This window comes from Malaclemys terrapin, chromosome 2 (assembly GCF_027887155.1).
Source record: "Malaclemys terrapin pileata isolate rMalTer1 chromosome 2, rMalTer1.hap1, whole genome shotgun sequence".
Lineage (NCBI taxonomy): Eukaryota > Metazoa > Chordata > Testudines > Emydidae > Malaclemys > Malaclemys terrapin.
In genome coordinates, this window is record NC_071506.1 from 38,391,746 (window position 1) to 38,410,643 (window position 18,898).

Below are 18,898 nucleotides of genomic sequence, written 5' to 3' on the forward strand. Positions count from 1 at the left end.
TCTGTTACAGAGTTACATGAGTTCTTTTTTTCCTTTTTTACCTTCTGTTCCTTTTGAGACAAAGAGAAATGATCAACTTTTACTTCTTTAAAAGTATAGCATCCTAATTACAGCTTTTGATATCCTCTACTTTCAGTTGTTTGTAATGTTAGAACTAAAAGTAAATATTGTCATCCTCCTCCCCACCCCTCCATCTTTCCCGCTGTATTTTGACTGTATTGGAAAGCAAGGACCAGATCCTGCAAACACTTATGCACATGCTTCGCTTTAAGTGCATGCATAGTCTCATTAAATTCAATAGAACTATTAATGTGTTTAAAGATAAGTATGTACAGTATCTATGTTTTTGCAATATTGGAGCCTTGAATGGCTATTTTAAAAGCTATTTACAACTATTTAGCAATTAATTCTAAAACAGCTTTGTCTCCTTCCCTTCTAGAAGGTTTTCGGCATCTCTTTGCAGGCAGAATGCCTTTCAATGCATCTGGCTGATTCATATTGCTTCCCTCAGCATGTTTCTGTTGTGTACTCTGTAGGGGCTCTGCTCTGAGCACTCCCAAAATGTTCATTTAGGTCTACTAAGTCCCTGTGTCCTGTTATGATCCACTTACTTTGGAGGTGTTTGGACCTCTTGCATGTGGTCCTCCCCATCTGTTGGTCCCAATACAAGCCTGGTCATGTATCATCTCTTTACCCTAGCCTACACTTACAAGCATTTATTATCCTACTGGCAAAACCCTACCTCCCATGTTACTGTTCAGTCTTTTGCCTCCTCACCTGCCAATACTCTGTGTCTGCCTTATCCTTGCCCTTTACCTAAGCGTTAGTTTCCCCACACACTGTGTGCTGTAGTCTTGTTGCTACAAAGAAAAACTCTCCCCTTTACACATCCACCACTAGCAAATGGAATTAAAAAAAAAAAAGGGACCTTTCATCTTTGGGATATTGGGTAATTCAATGACCCAAATCCATCAAAAGATAATTCTGTATAACAGAGGGTGGCACAACTACTTTTTTTCTAGTAGTGGGAGGCCCAACTGGCTCAGGGTCCTTGGTACACTGAAGACATCCCACTCTGGTAAATGGCCCATGAAGACCTATTTTTGTCTGGTATGAGAGACCAGTGACAATCTCTAGGTATATTTCCCATTTTACTAGAGTTAGAAACTATTATACACTGCTGCAAAGCTTGGAATTAAAAGATGTGTAACTTTTTGCTAGCTTTGGTGGCTCATGAGATCTTTGTCCTTATGGTTACATTATTCAAAATATTCTTACGTCTGCTGTGTCCTGGGCTTGCAAAATAGTAACCTGGTCTATGTCCTTGCCAGTCTGATCTGGGAAGGAGAGGGAATACGTTTTTATATCTTTATAGAAATAGGAATCAATGCCTTAGGTAATCATATCCTTCAGAGAGAAATCACATAAGTACCTAATTCTGTTGTTCCCTTGAAAAGAATGTGTCCTTTCTGACTATGCAAAAAGCTTATTACCATAGGGCAGAGTATCTCTTTCTCCCCACATATACGGGAAGAGTGCTAATTAGTTCTCCAGTGCCCATAAATTGTATAACCACAAGGTAGGAGCTATATTACCCCAGATCACCAAGAGACTGAGCAGAAATTCTTGGTGGTTTCTGTTCGAAGTTGTAAAGAAAATGTCTTGGAGCAGTGTAGTGACCAACACTAGACTGTCCCTTTTGTGTAACTGGAACTCAACTGTTTCCAGTGTTGAAGGACTGAAGGATCTGAATAAATTTGTGGAAGCTTGCTGACTCTCTAGACAATTAGTTAGGATTATCAGCCACCAGGGCTCTCTCTTTCTTTAAACAAACCAAACTGCCACAAAGACTTTTTTCTTTTCTCCCATCAGCACTAATAAAATAGACTAATTCATGAGTTTCAATCCCCTGTTGGCTCTCAAGAACTGAACTGGCAGAACGTAGAGGGACTCTATGTACATGAAGGGTGAAATTCTGACCCTATTGAAGTCAGTAGGAGTTTTGCTATTCACCTCAATGGGGCCAAAATTTTGCCCATTGTCTATGATCGGACTGAACCTATTCTCCATGGATGATGATGATGATGACTGGTAGATCAGCTGTTTAATCAGATGTTTTTTCACATACTTGGTTTTTCTTATGCCATGTTTTTTAAGCTGTTCATCCCCATTATTTTACATCAGTAAAATATTTACTATCTATTTATCTTTTTAAATATTGATAGTGCATCCATCATGCTAGAGTGTGAGTTCTGTTTCCACAGAGATGCAATAAAAATATTTTTCACTATGGTTACTATTTTGATGGTGAAAGAATGTTATTTAAATGAAAATAAATCATCTTAGATATAATTTGATATCCATTGGTAACTGTATTTAAAATAAGTTCTTTATGGCTCATTCTAGAAATAAAATGCTGTCTTCACTTTACAGAATCAGAGAAATTCCAAGTGAAAGATGTCAGAAAGTCGCTCAGTGCTGTCTATTCTTAAAAGAGGCAGGTTGACTTCTCCCAGCAACAATGTGAAATACTCCAGCTTTAAAGACTCTTGTTCCACCTCCATATTTCATGATAGTGGATTTAATGTATCATTAAAAGACCCTAGCTTTGATCATACTGAAGCAGAACATAAAGATGAACTGAGCACGAGACATCTATCATTACTACATGAGTATTCTGAACATTCACACCCTAATTTAGTAATTCCAGTGTTGTCTCCCATCGAAAATGGAAAGAATTCTATCTCCTTATCTGAAAGAAGAGAGGCAAATGTAGCTACAGATTTTTTTGAAACTCCAAAAGTAAGTAAAAAAGACTCATCACTGCGTAGGAGACTGCTTCTGTCTAAAACTGCTTTGGGAGGCATTGTAGGATGCTTTGAAAGACAAGCCAATTCGTCGGATTGCAGTAGGAAAAAAACATTATCTCATGTTCTCAGCTTTGACGAAAGACTTTCAAAAAGTTCTTCGTATTCTCCAAGAGATAACACTTACAAACCTCTAGCTACTAGCACTTTAAAAACTGAGGAGTTTAGTCCTGCTTGCCAAAAATTGAGACTTGCCTTTTCACAGCAAAGGACTTCTACAATAGATGATTCCAAATGTAAAAACAACTTGTTGTCAGAACCTGAATGTTTATCTCCAATTCACCTTAATACTTCTAAGGACACTATTATTGACAAGACTCCTAATGAGTTCAGTGATAGTGCCCTTACAAGCATTAATGATGAAAGCACCTACCTGGAATTGCTTAGAACCCCTACATGTTGTATGTTGTCTGAGACGAATGAGGATAAATTTCTGACTCCAGTCAGCAACCTAATAGCAGATTTTAACTTTGATTTACTTGACACAAATACTCCCCCTACTCATGTGGTAAGTGACTTGGACTTTTCAGTGCCTGAAGACAGTGGGTTTAATTCCCTTGGCTTAGATAAATCAGAAGATTCCTCTTCAGATCATGAGGGATCTTTCCAAGAACTCCTTCAAAAACAGAAGGAAGTTTCCAAACTTCTGGATGCTAAAAGAAAGTTAAGAAAACTAGACCGAGTGAGGAGGTTATCCACCCTTCGGGAACGGGGTTCACAGTCAGAGACAGAGGAAGACTATGATATTACACTAATTAATTCAGAATATAAATTAAAAGTAGCAAGAGACCCTGCCAGTGAAGACAGTGGATTGGTTTTTAATGAGGAGAATAGTGCAGATTTGATTCTAAATCTTGGGGATTTATCAAGAACGCCTGCTTTACAAGTAGTCCATGAAATCTTCATGCGAAGCAAAAGAAAAAGACCAGAGCAAAATGGACTCTTGGAGAACTCTGAAAGAGCTGAAATGTCTGTATTAGAATATATTCTTGCTGGACTCATAGGCAAAAAAATGGGCCTTGAAAAATTAGATATTTTAACAGAATTAAAATACAGAGATTTAAAGCATATTCTTGCTATAGTTTTAGGTGCTTTGACTGTGGAAAGCCTATGCAGGTAAGAAATACAACTATATACCTTTTTTCAAAATTTTGAAAATAAGGTTTTTTTCCCTGCTAATGAGTTGGGGAGCTGGAACAGTGGCCTGAACAGTATTACTCCCATGTAACAAAAATAACATTAATTTGCTACTGATGCGTTTGAAGTAACAAAGAGATGAAAGAATGTCACTTGTAATTAAGTTCTATCTAATAATAAAGACTTAGGGTATTAATTCCCATTTTTTTTGTAATCAGTGAAAATATTCATAAATGTTAAGCTTAGCTCATTTCCCAGAGCATCAGTTTATGATGGTGCAATATTTTGTTGCAAGTCTAAAATATCAGTAGCATAACAAGACCCCAGAGACTTCTAGTGTTATAATAGGTTAGGGGGCCCCCCTTCCCAGTTCCGAAATTCACCTCCCTCCAGTCCTGTCCCCCCACAGCCTCAATCCAGTCCCCTTAACCCCGTTACCTAGCTCCTCTTTAGCTCCCGGCCTATCCAGATACCTAGCTTCTCCCCCAGCTTCTACCTCCTTCAGTCCAGCCATAGCTCCCGCAGGCCTGATGCAATCCTCCCACCTTGGTCCCTCCAGTTCCACTCCAGCCCTCCCCCCACCACGCTCAGCAGCTCTGATCCAGCCCCCTAGTTCTGCTCCAACCCTCTTCCCCTCAGCTCTCAATCTGCCCCCCTCTCCTACCCTATGCAAAGCAGTCAATGGTTTTTTACCTTGTGTTCTGTCTTAGGAGATGAGCCCTCCCTTACCCCATCTGTATTTAATTCCACATGGTGATGCAGAAGAATATGTGAGGCAATGTTATGTTTCAAGTCAAGTCTGTAAAGTGGAGTTTGTTACAGTATATTGCAACATTCTGCAAAATGATCAAGATAACATTTTAAGTCATGATAAAACTGAAGGGATTAATTTTTAGTATTAGGATCTTAAACTATACCACTCATAAAAACTTAAGCAAGATTTGAAAGGTGGATGGTATTTTTTTGTTTTGTTTCAGTATTTGGAAAGTAAGCAAGAACTGGCGTGAAATTGTTATACAAGACAAAAATGCATATCTCAGGAGAAAGCTGTACATAAAACAGCTGAAGGCGGAAGCTGGGGTAATGTATCTCCCAAAGGGAGTATTCTAAATATTGGGCGTGTTGGAAAGATTTGGGGAGAGGGGAAGAATGTAAAGATCCTAGCAAACTGCAGAAATCTCCCAGCTGACAACGAGAGTTGTAAAATCTTTACCCAGTAGATATGACTCAGAATACACGCAGAGACCTATTCTGAGTAAAAAATGTCATTTTTAGTCTTTTTACTCTAGCCACACTTCAAGGAAAATGTTTAAAACATGTAGTGCTTGGAATCAATAGGATTTTCCTCAAATTATAACAAATTTAAAGCGAACCAGGTTTGGGTTTAAAATCCTGTCCCTTCCTCTTAATCTCTAATATGCCCCATTTCAACACCTTTTTCTTTTTCTTCCATTTTAATCCCTGCTTGTAGGTCCAGTAGGACTAAAATTGTGACTCCTTCCCAATTGTTTGATTTGTTTTTTCTTTGTGGCTTAACTTACCTCTAGGGTAGGGATTCCTTGAAGTGATCTGATGTGAAGTGACTATCCTATAAGCAGTTGGAAGTGTTTCCTATTCAGATTTCTGAAGTAGGAAAGATATCAGATGGAATTGATGAGGGATGAGGTCTTGTAAGTGGTAAAGGAGAATCAATTTGGTCACCCTGAACTGATCTTTATAGACCACAATATTTCCTCCAATGGGTCCTGTTTTGTCCACCTGTCCATTAAATACTAAACTTGTACTTGAAGAAATTTACATGTTTTGTACCTCTTTATTGTGAAAAATAAAAATAGTTCTAAAACAAAAACAAAGCAAGCTATATTAAACAAAGCCCTGGTTATCTTGGTATGCATTGAAGCTGATTTCTCTTCTTATCATCATCATCTATAACAGGGATGTCTCTTGCATGTTGAAGATGCCGCCACAAGACTTAATATGCTACGTAGATCTGCTCTAAGACCTGTTCAAGCTCAAGCTAAAATTGCTGTGTTACAAACACCACCTTCTTGCAATGAGCTTATAACACCTACAGGATGCAGTTCTGTTCCCCAGTCAACTAGTAAACAGGAAGAGTACCTTAAGGTAAGCAATGTAGCCAGGTGTTAGCATTGAAAATAAAGATTTCTTAAGACTAATCTTGGACTTCTTAAGATGTACAGTCAAGAACTGCAGATATTAAATGTCGTTTTCTCCCCTATTGACACAGATTGCCAAAACCCTTTTTATTGATGAAGCTTTAAAACCTTGTCCAAGATGTCAGTGCCCAGCTAAGTATCAGCCCTTAAAGAAAAGGGGACTATGTAGCCGAGAAGCCTGTGCATTTGACTTTTGTATTTTGTGTTTGTGCACCTTCCACGGGTCAAAAGAATGCAGTAGTTCATCTGCAAAGCGGCGAAATAAAAAAGATGCTCTTCCAGGAAGTGCCCAAAGCAAGAGAAATTTAAAACGACTCTAAATTTATAAGGAACATAGGTTTCCCTACTCTCTCTCAATTTTTGATCTTGTCTATATTTTTTATTAATTATGCATATTTTGAAAGTAATATTGTCATTTTGCCCAATAATTAAGCTGATTATTTCTCATGTACATATCTTAAATTAACTTAGTGCATTTTGGTAAGTTTTTGAAAAAAGTGAAAAAAATTTTAAACTTTTAATGTCTTGTTTTATCCATCATGTAGCCAGACACTTCCAACATCTTAATTTTTCAATAAAGTACTTTCAATATAGTCTTCAATATCTATTTTACATCACTTGAAAATTTAAAGTTGTGATTCTTGTCTCAATTGCAAATTAAAGAGAGTTTTTATGATTCAATCTTTTCTATAGGTTTTGTTATGAGACATTTTTAAAACTACAGTTTTTAAAAACATGCTGTGATGAAGCATTAGATAAGAACCGACTCAGAGGAAATACTACCACCTAGTCAATAGACAATGTTGCTAAGATAGAATATTCAATATTTTTTTTTACTTTAAAGCTAGATGGAACCATTATGTTGATTTAGTTTTATCTCCTGTATTACACAGGCTGAAGAACCTCATCCAGTAACTTCTGCATCAAGTCCATAATTTCTGGTTGAGCTATAGCATATCTTTTTTTAGAAAGATATCCAGTCTGGATTTAAAGATTTCTGGTGATGGAGAATCCACCACATCCACCTATGTAGTTGTTCTGGAGGTTAATTACCCTTATTGTTTTAAAAATATGCACTTTATTTCTAGTCTGAATTTGTCTAAAATCAGCTTCCATACATTGGACTTTATGCCTTTTTCTACTACTGAGCCATCTGTCACAGTTTCAGGATTAGCTGTACCTTGCCCCTAGTCTTCCTCAAGGGCACCCACTTAAGGTTTCAGGCTCCTAGCTGTCACCTCTGTTGGGTAGAGACCTGCATCTCTCTCCCTCAAGACTGACTGGGCATTTAGGCTTGCAGTTCTTCTTGCAGTCCCACTTCTGCACCTCACTGTGATTTTCCCCAGCAGGTCTGACTGGGAACCAGCACCTGTGGTTAACCTTTCTCTAGGGGTTGCAACAGTGTATACCAGTTACTAACCAGCCTTCTTTAAATACATTGGGAGCAAGAGACAGACAAAGGAAAGCATAGGTCCTCTACCTAGCGTGGAAGGAGAGCTAATAATTGATGATATCAACAAGGCTGAGGTGTTTGTTGCCTATTTTGCTTCAGTCTTCACTAAAAAGGTTAATGGTGACCAGATACTCAACACACTTAATATTAACAACAAGGAGGAAGGAATGCAAGCCAAAACAGGGGAAAAAACAGGATAAAGAATATATAGATAAGTAAGGTATATTCAAGTTGGCAGGGCCTGATTAAATTCATCCTAGGGTGCTTAAAGAACTAGTTGAGGCAATCTCAGAACCATTAGCAATTATCTTTGAGAACTCATGGAAGTTGGATAGGGTCCCAGAGAACTGGAAAATGGTACTATATTTGCCTTTTTTTTTTTTTTTTTTTTTTTTTTAAGGGTACAAAACAGACATAGAGAATTATAAACAAATCAATTTAACTTCAATACCCGGAAAGATACTGGAAAAAAGAAATAATCAATTTGTAAGCATCTACACGAGAATAGGGTTATAAGGAATAGCTGCCATCTATTCGTCAAGAACGAATCATGCTAGATCAACCTAATTTCCTTCTTTGACTGGGTTACTGACCTAGTGGATCAGTGGGAAGGGGTAGATGTGATATATCTTGATTTCAGTAAGGCTTTTGACACAATCCTATGTGACATTCTCATAAGCAAACTAGGAAAATGTGGCCTAGATGAAATTACAATCAGGTGAGTGCAAAACTGGTTGAAAGACTGAACTCAGAGTGGTTATCAATGGTTCACTGTCAAAGTGGGAGGGCATATCTAATGGGGTCCTGCAAGGGTCAGTCCTGGGTCTGATACTAGTCAATATTTTCATTAATGACTTGGATAATGGAGTGAAGAGAGTATGCTTATAACATTTGAAGAGCACACTAAGCTGGCAGGGGTTGCAAGCACTTTGGAGGACAAGATTAGAATTCAAAATGATCTTGACAAATTGGAGGATTGAATTTCATCTTGTTAAATTCAGACCAATAATGGTGAGTGCAAATGCACAACTACACAAGGGAGAATAACTGGCAAGGTGGCATTACTGCTGAAAAGAATGTGGGGGTTACGGTGAATCACAAATTGAATATGAGTCCATTCTGATGCAGTTGTGAAAAAACCTAATATACTTCTGGTGCATATTAACAAGAGTTTTGTACATAAGACACGTGAGATAGTTTTTCCACTCTACTCTGCCATGGTGAGACCTCAGCTGGAATACAGTGTTCATCCAATTCTGGGTGACACACTTTAGGAAAGATGTGGATAAATTGGAGAGAGTCCAGAGCAGAGCAACAAAAATGATACAAGGCTTAGGAAAAATTAAAATATTGGTCATGTTTAGCTTTGAGCAAACAAGACTGAGGGGGGCCTGATACCAGTCTTCAAATACATTAAGGGCTCTTATGAAGAGGACAGGGATCAATTGTTCTCCACGTCCACTGGAGATAGGACGAGAAGTAATGGGCTCAATCTGCAGCAACTTAGGTATATGTTAGATAATAGAAAAAAATTTCTAACTATAGAGGTGACGTTTTGGAATAGATTTCCAAGGGAGGTTGTGGAATCTCCATTAGAGGCTTTTAAGAACAGGTTGGACAAACACCTGTCAATGATGGTCTAGGTTGACTTTGTCTTTCCTCATTGTAGGGGACTTAACTTGATGACTTCTTGAGGTCCCTTTCAGTTCTACATTTTCTAAACAAAAAATTACATTTATTCTTGTGATAACAGTATTGCAGAGAAAACTTACAAAAACAGTCAAAGTTCCTGTACACACACTAAAAGCTTACTAGAGCTCACCCATCAGTTTTATAGGGCCCTAGTAGACCAAAGGCCTTCCAGTCCTTCCGCAAGGGTTTGGGGCCCCCTCCTGAGTAAAAGTTGCTGTTCATTTGCTGAATCAAAAGAAGGCCCTGTGTCCCAGTTTAAACTCAGCCTTTTTATACCAAAACCCCTTTCTCTGTCAGTCTCTGGAAAACCCAGTTTGAACCACTCTATGCAAACCTCCTCAGGGCATGGTACCTCACTGGAGGTGTTCACAGCCTGCATAATTCATCTTAGTCACCCCCACACTCACTCTTTTTATTTCCTGGAGAAGCAGTAGTAACCCTGCCCCACTGGAGTTGCTCACAGTGACACAGAAACCATTCATAAACTTAAAACAATATGGTCCCCACTGTGTGCTGTTGCAATATCTGTCACATCTATCAGAAATGTCTTCCAACGTAGGTAACTGCAGACTGTGATCAAGCAAGTCACTACTTAACCTTCTCTTGGATAAACTAAATGGATTGAGCTTGAGTCTCTTGCTATAAAACTTGCTTTCCAGACCTTGAATCACTCTTGTAGCTCTTCTCTGAACCCTTTTCAATCTTTCAACTTTCGTTTTTGAAGTGGGTACCAGAACGGAGTCACACTAATGTAATATATGGCATGTAATAACATCTCCCTATTCTTACTTGATATTTTCCTGCTTCTACATCCAAGGATCTCATTTGCCCTCTTAGCTATGGCATTACACTCAGTGCTTAGGTGCAACTGCCAACTACCATGACCCCTAACTTGTCTTCAGTGTTGCTATATTCCAGGATGCAGTCCTCCATCCTGTGTGATCTATGTTCTTTGTTCATAAATGTCTGACTTTACATTTGGCTGTATTAAAATGCATGTTGCTGAAAAAAAGCCTATTTTACCAAGTGACCCAGCTTGGTCTGTAATACTCACTTGTTCTCATCATTTAAAATTCCCCCAATTTTTGTGTCATCTGTAAATTTTGCTAATAATGATTTTATATTTTCTTCCAGACAATTGATAAAAATATTTAATAGAATTGGGTCAAGAATAGTCCTTGTGGGACCCCTTTAGATGTCAATTTCCCATTTATAGTTTTTACAATTGATCAGTTAACTAGTTCTTAATCTATTTAATATGGGCTCCATTGTATAGTGTTAATTTTTTTTACAATGTCATTTGTGACTAAGTCAAATGTCTTAAGAAGTCTAAGTATGTTATGTGAACAGTTTCCTTTATTAACCAAACTTGCGATTTCATAAAAAAAGACATAGGTCTTGTCAAACAATCTTCCATTAAACCTTGTTGATTGGTATTCATTATGCTACCATCCTCTAATTCTTGACTGATTGCATCCCATATCAGCCTTTCCATGATTTAGCTCAGAATCAATGTCAGACTTCAGTTACCTGGGTCATCCAGTTTGCTCTTTATTAAAAATTGGCACAACATTAGATTTCCCCCTTAGTCCTTGGGAAGTTCCCCAGTGTTCCAGGATTTGTTTAAAAATCAACATTAATAGTAAGTTATTTTAATACTCTTGGGTGTTATCTGGCCCTGCAGATTTAAAAATGTTTAATGTTAATAGTTGCTGTTTAACATTCGGTTACTATAGTGTGCTGATACCATTATTAGGTTTAAGCGAAGGTCCCAGTTGGAAAGCCCATCTCTACACAAACACAATTACCAGTTTTATGCATCCAAATTCCTTCATTACTCTAAAATGAATGCAGCAAATAGTAATATCAGCAATGTTTGCTGTATAAGCAAATATGATACGGGGCATAGTAGTAACTGCAACACAGAATCAAACATCATGTTATCATACCATTCAGTCCACTTATTCCTAGGGAAATTCTCCAGTCTCTCTTTTGTATTTCTGATCTCTATTCTGAATAAGCAAAAATCGCTCCACCCTGAAATGGATGCTGTGGACCCTGGCCTGCTTAGTGAAAACCTAGGATTTCTAAAATGGTGCCCAGGCAAAGAATCAGGTATGTGTGTATGTGGATGGGCAGAATCACAGCTCTGAGGTAAATGACAACAGTGAGCCATGTGCAAGATTGGTGGCTACTGAGTATGGGTGGCTATTAAGCATGGCTATTGAGTAAGGAATGACAGAGAGGTCAGTTAATTTATCAGCTAGCTGGTCATAGCCCACTCATACTGGTCACAACTTGTTTTAAAGGTCAGAGCTGTCAATCATAATTCTGAGGTAATGGTTGGTACTGAGCATGTGCGAATGGGATAATTGCTTAAGGGTATTTAAGGAAGTCCTAGGAGAGTGTAAAAGGCCAGACACAAAGCAGAGCAGTCAGTTGATGGGGAGAGAAGAAGATTTGGACTGGAAAAAGAGAATTTGATCAGAAGATGACGGGGAACTGGAAGCCAGAAAAGAGAGAGCTGCTGTAAAGAAGTCAGAAAAGCTGCTGCAGAGAAAGAGAGAAGAAAACTGGGGCAGAGCAAAGCTGACTGACCAGGAGCTGAACAAAGACAATGATTAAGGATTTTAAAAACAGCAACAGTGATTTTAAAGGGATACCAATGGATTTATAAAGTCAGCTTGCCAGGTTTTGAAATAATTTTTAGTATAGTATAGTTTAGCATAGTATTTAATATGTGTATGCTTGAATGTGTGTGTTAATTGTATTTTATTTATGAAAAACTTACAGTATATTTAAGAATTGCTGTCAGCAATTTGTTGCAAACTGGACACTTGTAACAAATCACTTCACTTAGAATCATTTGAATTATATGCTATTGTAATTTGAAAATTCTTTAACTTGGAATAAGGGATTGGTGTCAGGGATTTTGTGCCTTTTTTTAGGATTTTTAGATCATATTGTAGTAGGGATTATTACGTACATTAATAAAAAATACTTTGTTTTGGAAAGAATACTGCCTGCATCAATTACTTTATCCATGTCCTTTAGTGTTTCCTTAACCCCAGGAATTTATACCTCGTGAAGAACGGACTAAGGGGGAGATAGACAGGTGGTTATAGCAGTGTCCCAAAATCTAATTTTCAGGGTAACATACTGGGTCCTACATTGCATTTCAACTTTTTTTAAAAGTGTGCCTTGTAAAGTCTCCTGAAAAGTGTGCATTTGGGGCTCAATACAATTCCCTTATAATCAATGGGAGTCTTTCCATTGACTTTAATGGAAGTTAGATCAGGACCTTGATGCACCGTGTTACAGCCCCAGCCCTTGCTGATTCAGTGAATAGCTTATGTATTGACAATTTAAACAGTAGTTCTCGGTATAGATAGGATACTTCTGGAATGTGGATGCCCCTTGAAGTAGCAAGCTACGTAGACAATTTACTCTTAAGAGCTATGGTTGCTACTAAATAATCTTTCAGCTCCTGCTTAAGGAAAATACCTAATAGCACTTAATATAGGGGGAGAGATGAAGATGGACTCATTTAGCTAAAGGAGACCACTTGCATACAGAAGAACACTTAAGAATAGATGAACCATGAAAAGGCTGTATGAAGTCTATCCCTTTCATAAGGAAAACTACAGCTTGAAAAAAAAGGAAAAATCATTAAAATGCTTCACAATTTATAAAGAGCTTTTTCTATGTTATTTATTTTGTCTATTTAATGATTTTTCTCTTACTCTTTCTCCAAAACTAAGCATTCTCCATGTATTTCTACTTTTGAGTCATGTACCACTTGTGTGATTATATCAAGCATACTTTATAATTTTTTCTCCAATGCTTTGACATTCTTCTTGTGAAGCCCAGTTGTAAGCCTCAAGTGATTTAGGGTATGTCTACACTATGAAATTAGGTCAAATTTATAGAAGCTGGTTTTATAGAAATCTGTTTTATACAGTCAATTGTGTGTGTCCCCACATAAAATGCTCTAAGTGCATTAAGTCGGCGGACCGCGTCCACAGTACCGAGGCTAGTGTCGACTTCCGGAGCGTTGCACTGTGGGTAGTTATCCCACAGTTCCCGCAGTCTCCGTCGCCCACTGGAATTCTGGGTTGAGATCCTAATGCCTGATGATGCAAAAACAGTGTCGCGGGGGGTTCTGGGTACATGTCGTCAGGCCCCTCCCCCCCGGCAGAGCAACAGCAGACAATCGATTCGCGCCTTTTTACCTGGGTTACTTGGCAGACAACATACCACGGCAAGCATGGAGCCCGCTCAGCTCACCGTCACCATATGTCATCTGGGTGCTGGCAGACGTGGGGCTGCATTGCTACACAGCAGCAGCTCCTTGCCTTTTGGCAGTGGATGGTGTATTACGACTGGTGTCCATCATCGTCATATTCCTCAGTGAGTTCAATCAGAGGCACCTGAGCAGACATGTTTTGTCTCCTGGCCTATTGAACCGTCTTGACGATGATGGCTAGCAGTCGTAGTACATCATTTTCTGCCAAGAACCCAGAAGATGCCGATGGCTATCAGTCATGCTGCACCGTCTGGTGCCAGCATAAGATGTAAACAATAGATGGACCAGATTTTTTCTGTATTCATTTGCTTCCCCCTCCCTCCGTGAAATCAACGGCCTGCTAAACCCAGGGTTTTGAGTTCAATCTTTGGGGGGGCCATTCTGTGTGACAGTTGTTTGTGTTTCTCCCTGATGTACAGCCACTTTTGATGATTTTAATTCCCTGTAAGCCAGGTCGTCACTCGCCCCTACCTCCCTTCCTCCCTCTGTCAGACAATAGTTTTGCGCCTTTTTTCAGCCCAGACACCATAGCACTGGGATCATGGAGCCCGCTCAGATCACCGCGGCAATTATGAGCACTATGAACACCACGCGCATTGTCCTGGAGTATATGCAGAGCCAGAACATGCCAAAGCAAAACCAGGCGAGGAGGCGATTGCAGCACGGCGACAAGAGTGATGAGGAAATTGGCATGGACATAGACCTCTCACAAAGTACAGGCCCCAGCAATGTGCAAATCATGGCGTTACTGGGGCAGGTTCATGGCGTGGAACGCCGATTCTGGGCCCGGGAAACAAGCACAGACTGGTGAGACCGCATCGCGTTGCAGGTGTGGGACGATTCCCAGTGGCTGCGAAACTTTCGCATGTGTAAGGGCACTTTCATGGAACTTTGTGACTTGCTTTCCCCTGCCCTGAAGCGCCAGAATACCAGGATGAGAGCAGCCCTCACAGTTGAGAAGCGAGTGGCGATAGCCCTGTGGAAGCTTGCAATGCCAGACAGCTACCGGTCAGTCGGGAATCAATTTCGAGTGGGCAAATCTACTGTGGGGGCTGCTATGATCCAAGTAGCCAACGCAATCAAAGACCTGCTGATATCAAGGGTAGTGACTCTGGGAAACGTGCAGGTTATAGTGGATGGCTTTGCTGCAATGGGATTCCCAAACTGTGGTAGGGCGATAGACGGAACCGATATCCCTATCTTGTCACCGGAGCACCAAGCCACCGAGTACATAAACCGCAAGGGTACTTTTCAATGCTGCTGCAAGCCCTGGTGGATCACAAGGGACATTTCACTAACATCAACGTGGGATGGCCGGGAAAAGTACATGATGCTCGCGTCTTCAGGAACTCTCGTCTGTTTCAAAAGCTGGAGGAAGGGACTTTCTTCCCGGACCAGAAAATAACCGTTGGGGATGTTGAAATGCCTATCGTTATCATTGGGGACCCAGCCTACCCCTTAATGCCATGACTCATGAAGCCGTACACAGGCAGCCTGGACAGGAGTCAGGACCTGTTCAACTATAGGCTGAGCAAGTGTTGAATGGTGGTGGAATGTGCATTTGGACATTTAAAAGCGCGCTGGCGCAGTTTACTGACTCGGATAGACCTCAGCGAAGCCAATATTCCAATTGTTATTGCTGCTTGCTGTGCGCTCCACAATATCTGAGAGAGTAAGGGTGAGACATTTATGGCAGGGTGGGAGGTTGAGGCAAATCGCCTGACCGCTGATTATGCGCAGCCAGACACCAGGGCAGTTAGAAGAGTACAGCAGGGTGCGGTGCGCATCAGAGAAGCTTTGAAAACGAGTTTTGTGACTGGCCAGGCTACGGTGTGAAACTTCTGTTTGTTTCTCCTTGATGAACCCTCCCACCCACCCACCCCTGGTTCACTCTACTTCCCTGTAAGCTAACCACCCTCCCCTCCCCCCTTCGAGCACCGCTTGCAGAGGCAATAAAGTCATTGTTACTTCACATTCATGCATTCTTTATTAATTCATCACACAACTAGGGGGATAACTGCCAAGGTAGCCCGGGAGGGGTGGGGAAGGAGGGAAGGACAAGGACACACTGCAGTTTAAAATTTTAAAACTTTAACTCTTATTGAAGGCCAGCCTTCTGATGCTTGGGCAATCATATGGGGTGGAGTGGCTGGGTGGCCGGAGGCCCCCCACCGCGTTTTTGGGTTTCTGGGTGAGGAGGCTATGGAACTTGGGGAGGAGGGCTGTTGGTTACACAGGGGCTGTAGCGGCAGTCTCTGCTCCTGCTGCCTTTCCTGCAGCTCAACCATACGCTGGAGCATATCAGTTTGATGCTCCAGCAGCCGGAGCATCGACTCTTGCCTTCTGTCAGCAAGCTGATGCCACCTATCCTCTTCAGCCCACCACTTACTCTCTTCAGCCCGCGATTCAGCCCGCCACCTCTCCTCTCGTTCATATTGTGCTTTTTTGCACTCTGACATTGACTGCCTCCACGCATTCTGCTGTGCTCTGTCAGCGTGGGAGGACTTCTGGAGCTCCAAGAACATATCATTCCGAGTCTGCCGTTTTCTCCTTCTAATCTTCACTAGCCTCTGGGAAGGAGAAACATTTGCAGCTGGTGGAGGAGAAGGGAGAGGTGGTTAAAAAAGACACATTTTAGAGAACAATGGGTACACTCTTTCACGTTAAATTTTGCTGTTCACATTACACAGCACATGTGCTTTTGTTACAAGGTCGCATTTTTCCTCTTATATTGAGGGCCTGCCGGTTTGGTGTGAGAGATCACTCACGCAGTGCCAGGCAACAGATTTCAGCTTGCAGGCAGCCATGGTAAGACACAGTCTTTTGGCTTTTTTAACCTTCTTAACATGTGGGAATGGTTTCAAACAGTAGCGCCCTCATTTCCCATACCAACCACCCGTTGGGTTGGCCATTTAAAATGGGTTTGCAATGTAAAAGGAGGGGCTGCGGTTTCCAGGTTAACATGCAGCACAAACCCAACTACCCCCCCACACACAGCCAATTCTCTGGGATGATCACTTCACCCCTCCCCTCTACCGCGTGGCTAATAGCGGGGAACATTTCTGTTCAGCCGAGCAGGAATAGGCACCTCTGAATGTCCCCTTAATAAAATCACCCCGTTTCAACCAGGTGACCATGGATGATATCACTCTCCTGAGGATAACAAAGGGAGATAAGGAATGGATGTTGTCTGCATGCCAGCAAACACCAGGACCATACGCTGCCATGCTTTGTTATGCAATGATTCCAGAGTACGTGCTACTGGCCTGGCGTGGTAAAGTGTCCTACCATGGCAGACGGGATAAGGCAGCCCTCCCCAGAAACCTTTTGCAAAGGCTTTGGGAGTACATGAAGGAGAGCTTTCTGGAGATGTCCCTGGAGGATTTCCGCTCCATCCCCATACACGTTAACAAACTTTTCCAGTAGCTGTACTGGCCGTGATTGCCAGGGCAAATTAATCATTAATCATTAAACACGCTTGCTTTTAAACCATGTGTAATATTTACAAAGGTACACTCAACAGAGGTCCATTGTGTGCCCTCAGAGTCTGGGAGCACACCTTGGGTGAGTTCGGGGGTTACTGGTTCCAGGTCCAGGGTGATAAACATATCCTGGCTGTTGGGGAAACCTGTTTCTCTGCTTCCTTGCTGTGAGCTATCTTCATTGTCTTCATCATCATCATCTTCCTCGTACCCCGAACCCACTTTCCTGTTGCGTGATTCTCCATTGATGGAGTCAAAGCACACAGTTGAGGTAGTGGTGGCTGCACCCCCTAGCATGGCATGCAGCTCCACGTAGAAGCGGCGTGTTTGTGGCTCTGCCCCGGACCTTCCGTTTGCCTCTCTGGCTTTGTGGTAGGCTTGCCTTAGCTCCTTAATTTTCATGCGGCACTGCTGTGCGTCCCTGTTATGGCCTCTGTCCTTCATGGCCTTTGAGACTTTTTCTAATATTTTGCCATTTCGTTTACTGCTGCGGAGTTCAGCTAGCACTGATTCATCTCCCCATATGGCGAGCAGATCCCGTACCTCCCGTTCTGTCCATGCTGGAGCTCTTTCGCAATCCTGGGACTCCATTATGGTTACCTGTGCTGATGAGCTCTGTGTGGTCACCTGTGCTCTCCACGCTGGGCAAACAGGAAATGAAATTCAAAAGTTCGCAGGGCTTTTCCTGTCTACCTGGTCAGTGCATCTGAGTTGAGAGTGCTGTCCAGAGCGGTCACAATGAAGCACTGTGGGATAGCTCCCAGAGGCCAATAACGTCGAATTTCGTACACACTACCCCAAATCCGACCCACAAAGGCCGATTTTAGCACTAATCCCCTCGTCGGAGGTGGAGTAAAGAAACTGGTTTAAAGGGCCCTTTAAGTCGAAAAAAAGGGCTTCGTCGTGTGGACGTGTCCAGGCTTAATTCGATTTAACGCTGCTAAATTCGACCTAAACTCGTAGTGTAGACCAGGCCTTAGATAAGGGAAAATGAAATGACTCTGATTATTGTTTTTTCACTAAAAAAAAGAACAGGAGTACTTGTGGCACCTTAGAGACTAACAAATTTATTAGAGCATAAGCTTTCGTGGACTACAGCCCACTTCTTCGGATGCATATAGAATGGAACATATAATGAGGAGATATATATACACACATACAGAGAGCATAAACAGGTGGGAGTTGTCTTACTAACTCTGAGAGGCCAATTAATTAAGAGAAAAAAAAAAAAACTTTTGAAGTGATAATCAAGCTAGCCGAGTACAGACAGTGTGATAAGAAGTGTGAGAGTACTTACAAGGGGAGATAGTCAACGTTTGTAATGGCTCAGCCATTCCCAGTCCTTATTCAAACCGGAGTTGATTGTGTCTAGTTTGCATATCAATTCTAGCTCTGCAGTCTCTCTTTGGAGTCTGTTTTTGAAGTTTTTCTGTTGTAATATAGCCACCCGCAGGTCTGTCACTGAATGACCAGACAGGTTAAAGTGTTCTCCCACTGGTTTTTGAGTATTTTGATTCTGAAACTTGTTTTTTCACTGACAGGACCAGAAGAGATCACCAAAATCTGTGTAATAAATTTTCTGAATTTTCTCTAGCATATAGACTTTTCATTAATGTTTTATACTGTAACTCAAAATATCTGAAAACAGTAATAGCATCACAATTTATTCTGTCTTTAAGTTTGATTTACTTAAACACCTCACCAGCATCCGTCAGGAGGGACTTGTAAGTATCTAGATCAATCTTTTGTCATATTCCATTTATTAGTCATTCACACAGATTTTT

General features: G+C 41.0%; 1 protein-coding gene across 1 annotated transcript; it reads left to right on the forward strand.

Moving 5' to 3' along the window:
• Positions 1-2,457: 2,457 nt before the first annotated feature.
• On the forward strand, positions 2,458-6,501 carry FBXO43 (F-box protein 43). Its single transcript, XM_054020977.1, has 4 exons — positions 2,458-3,983; positions 4,982-5,084; positions 5,940-6,128; positions 6,253-6,501. The coding sequence occupies exons 1-4, from the start codon at positions 2,458-2,460 to the stop codon at positions 6,499-6,501; spliced, it is 2,067 nt and encodes a 688-aa protein (XP_053876952.1).
• Positions 6,502-18,898: the final 12,397 nt, after the last annotated feature.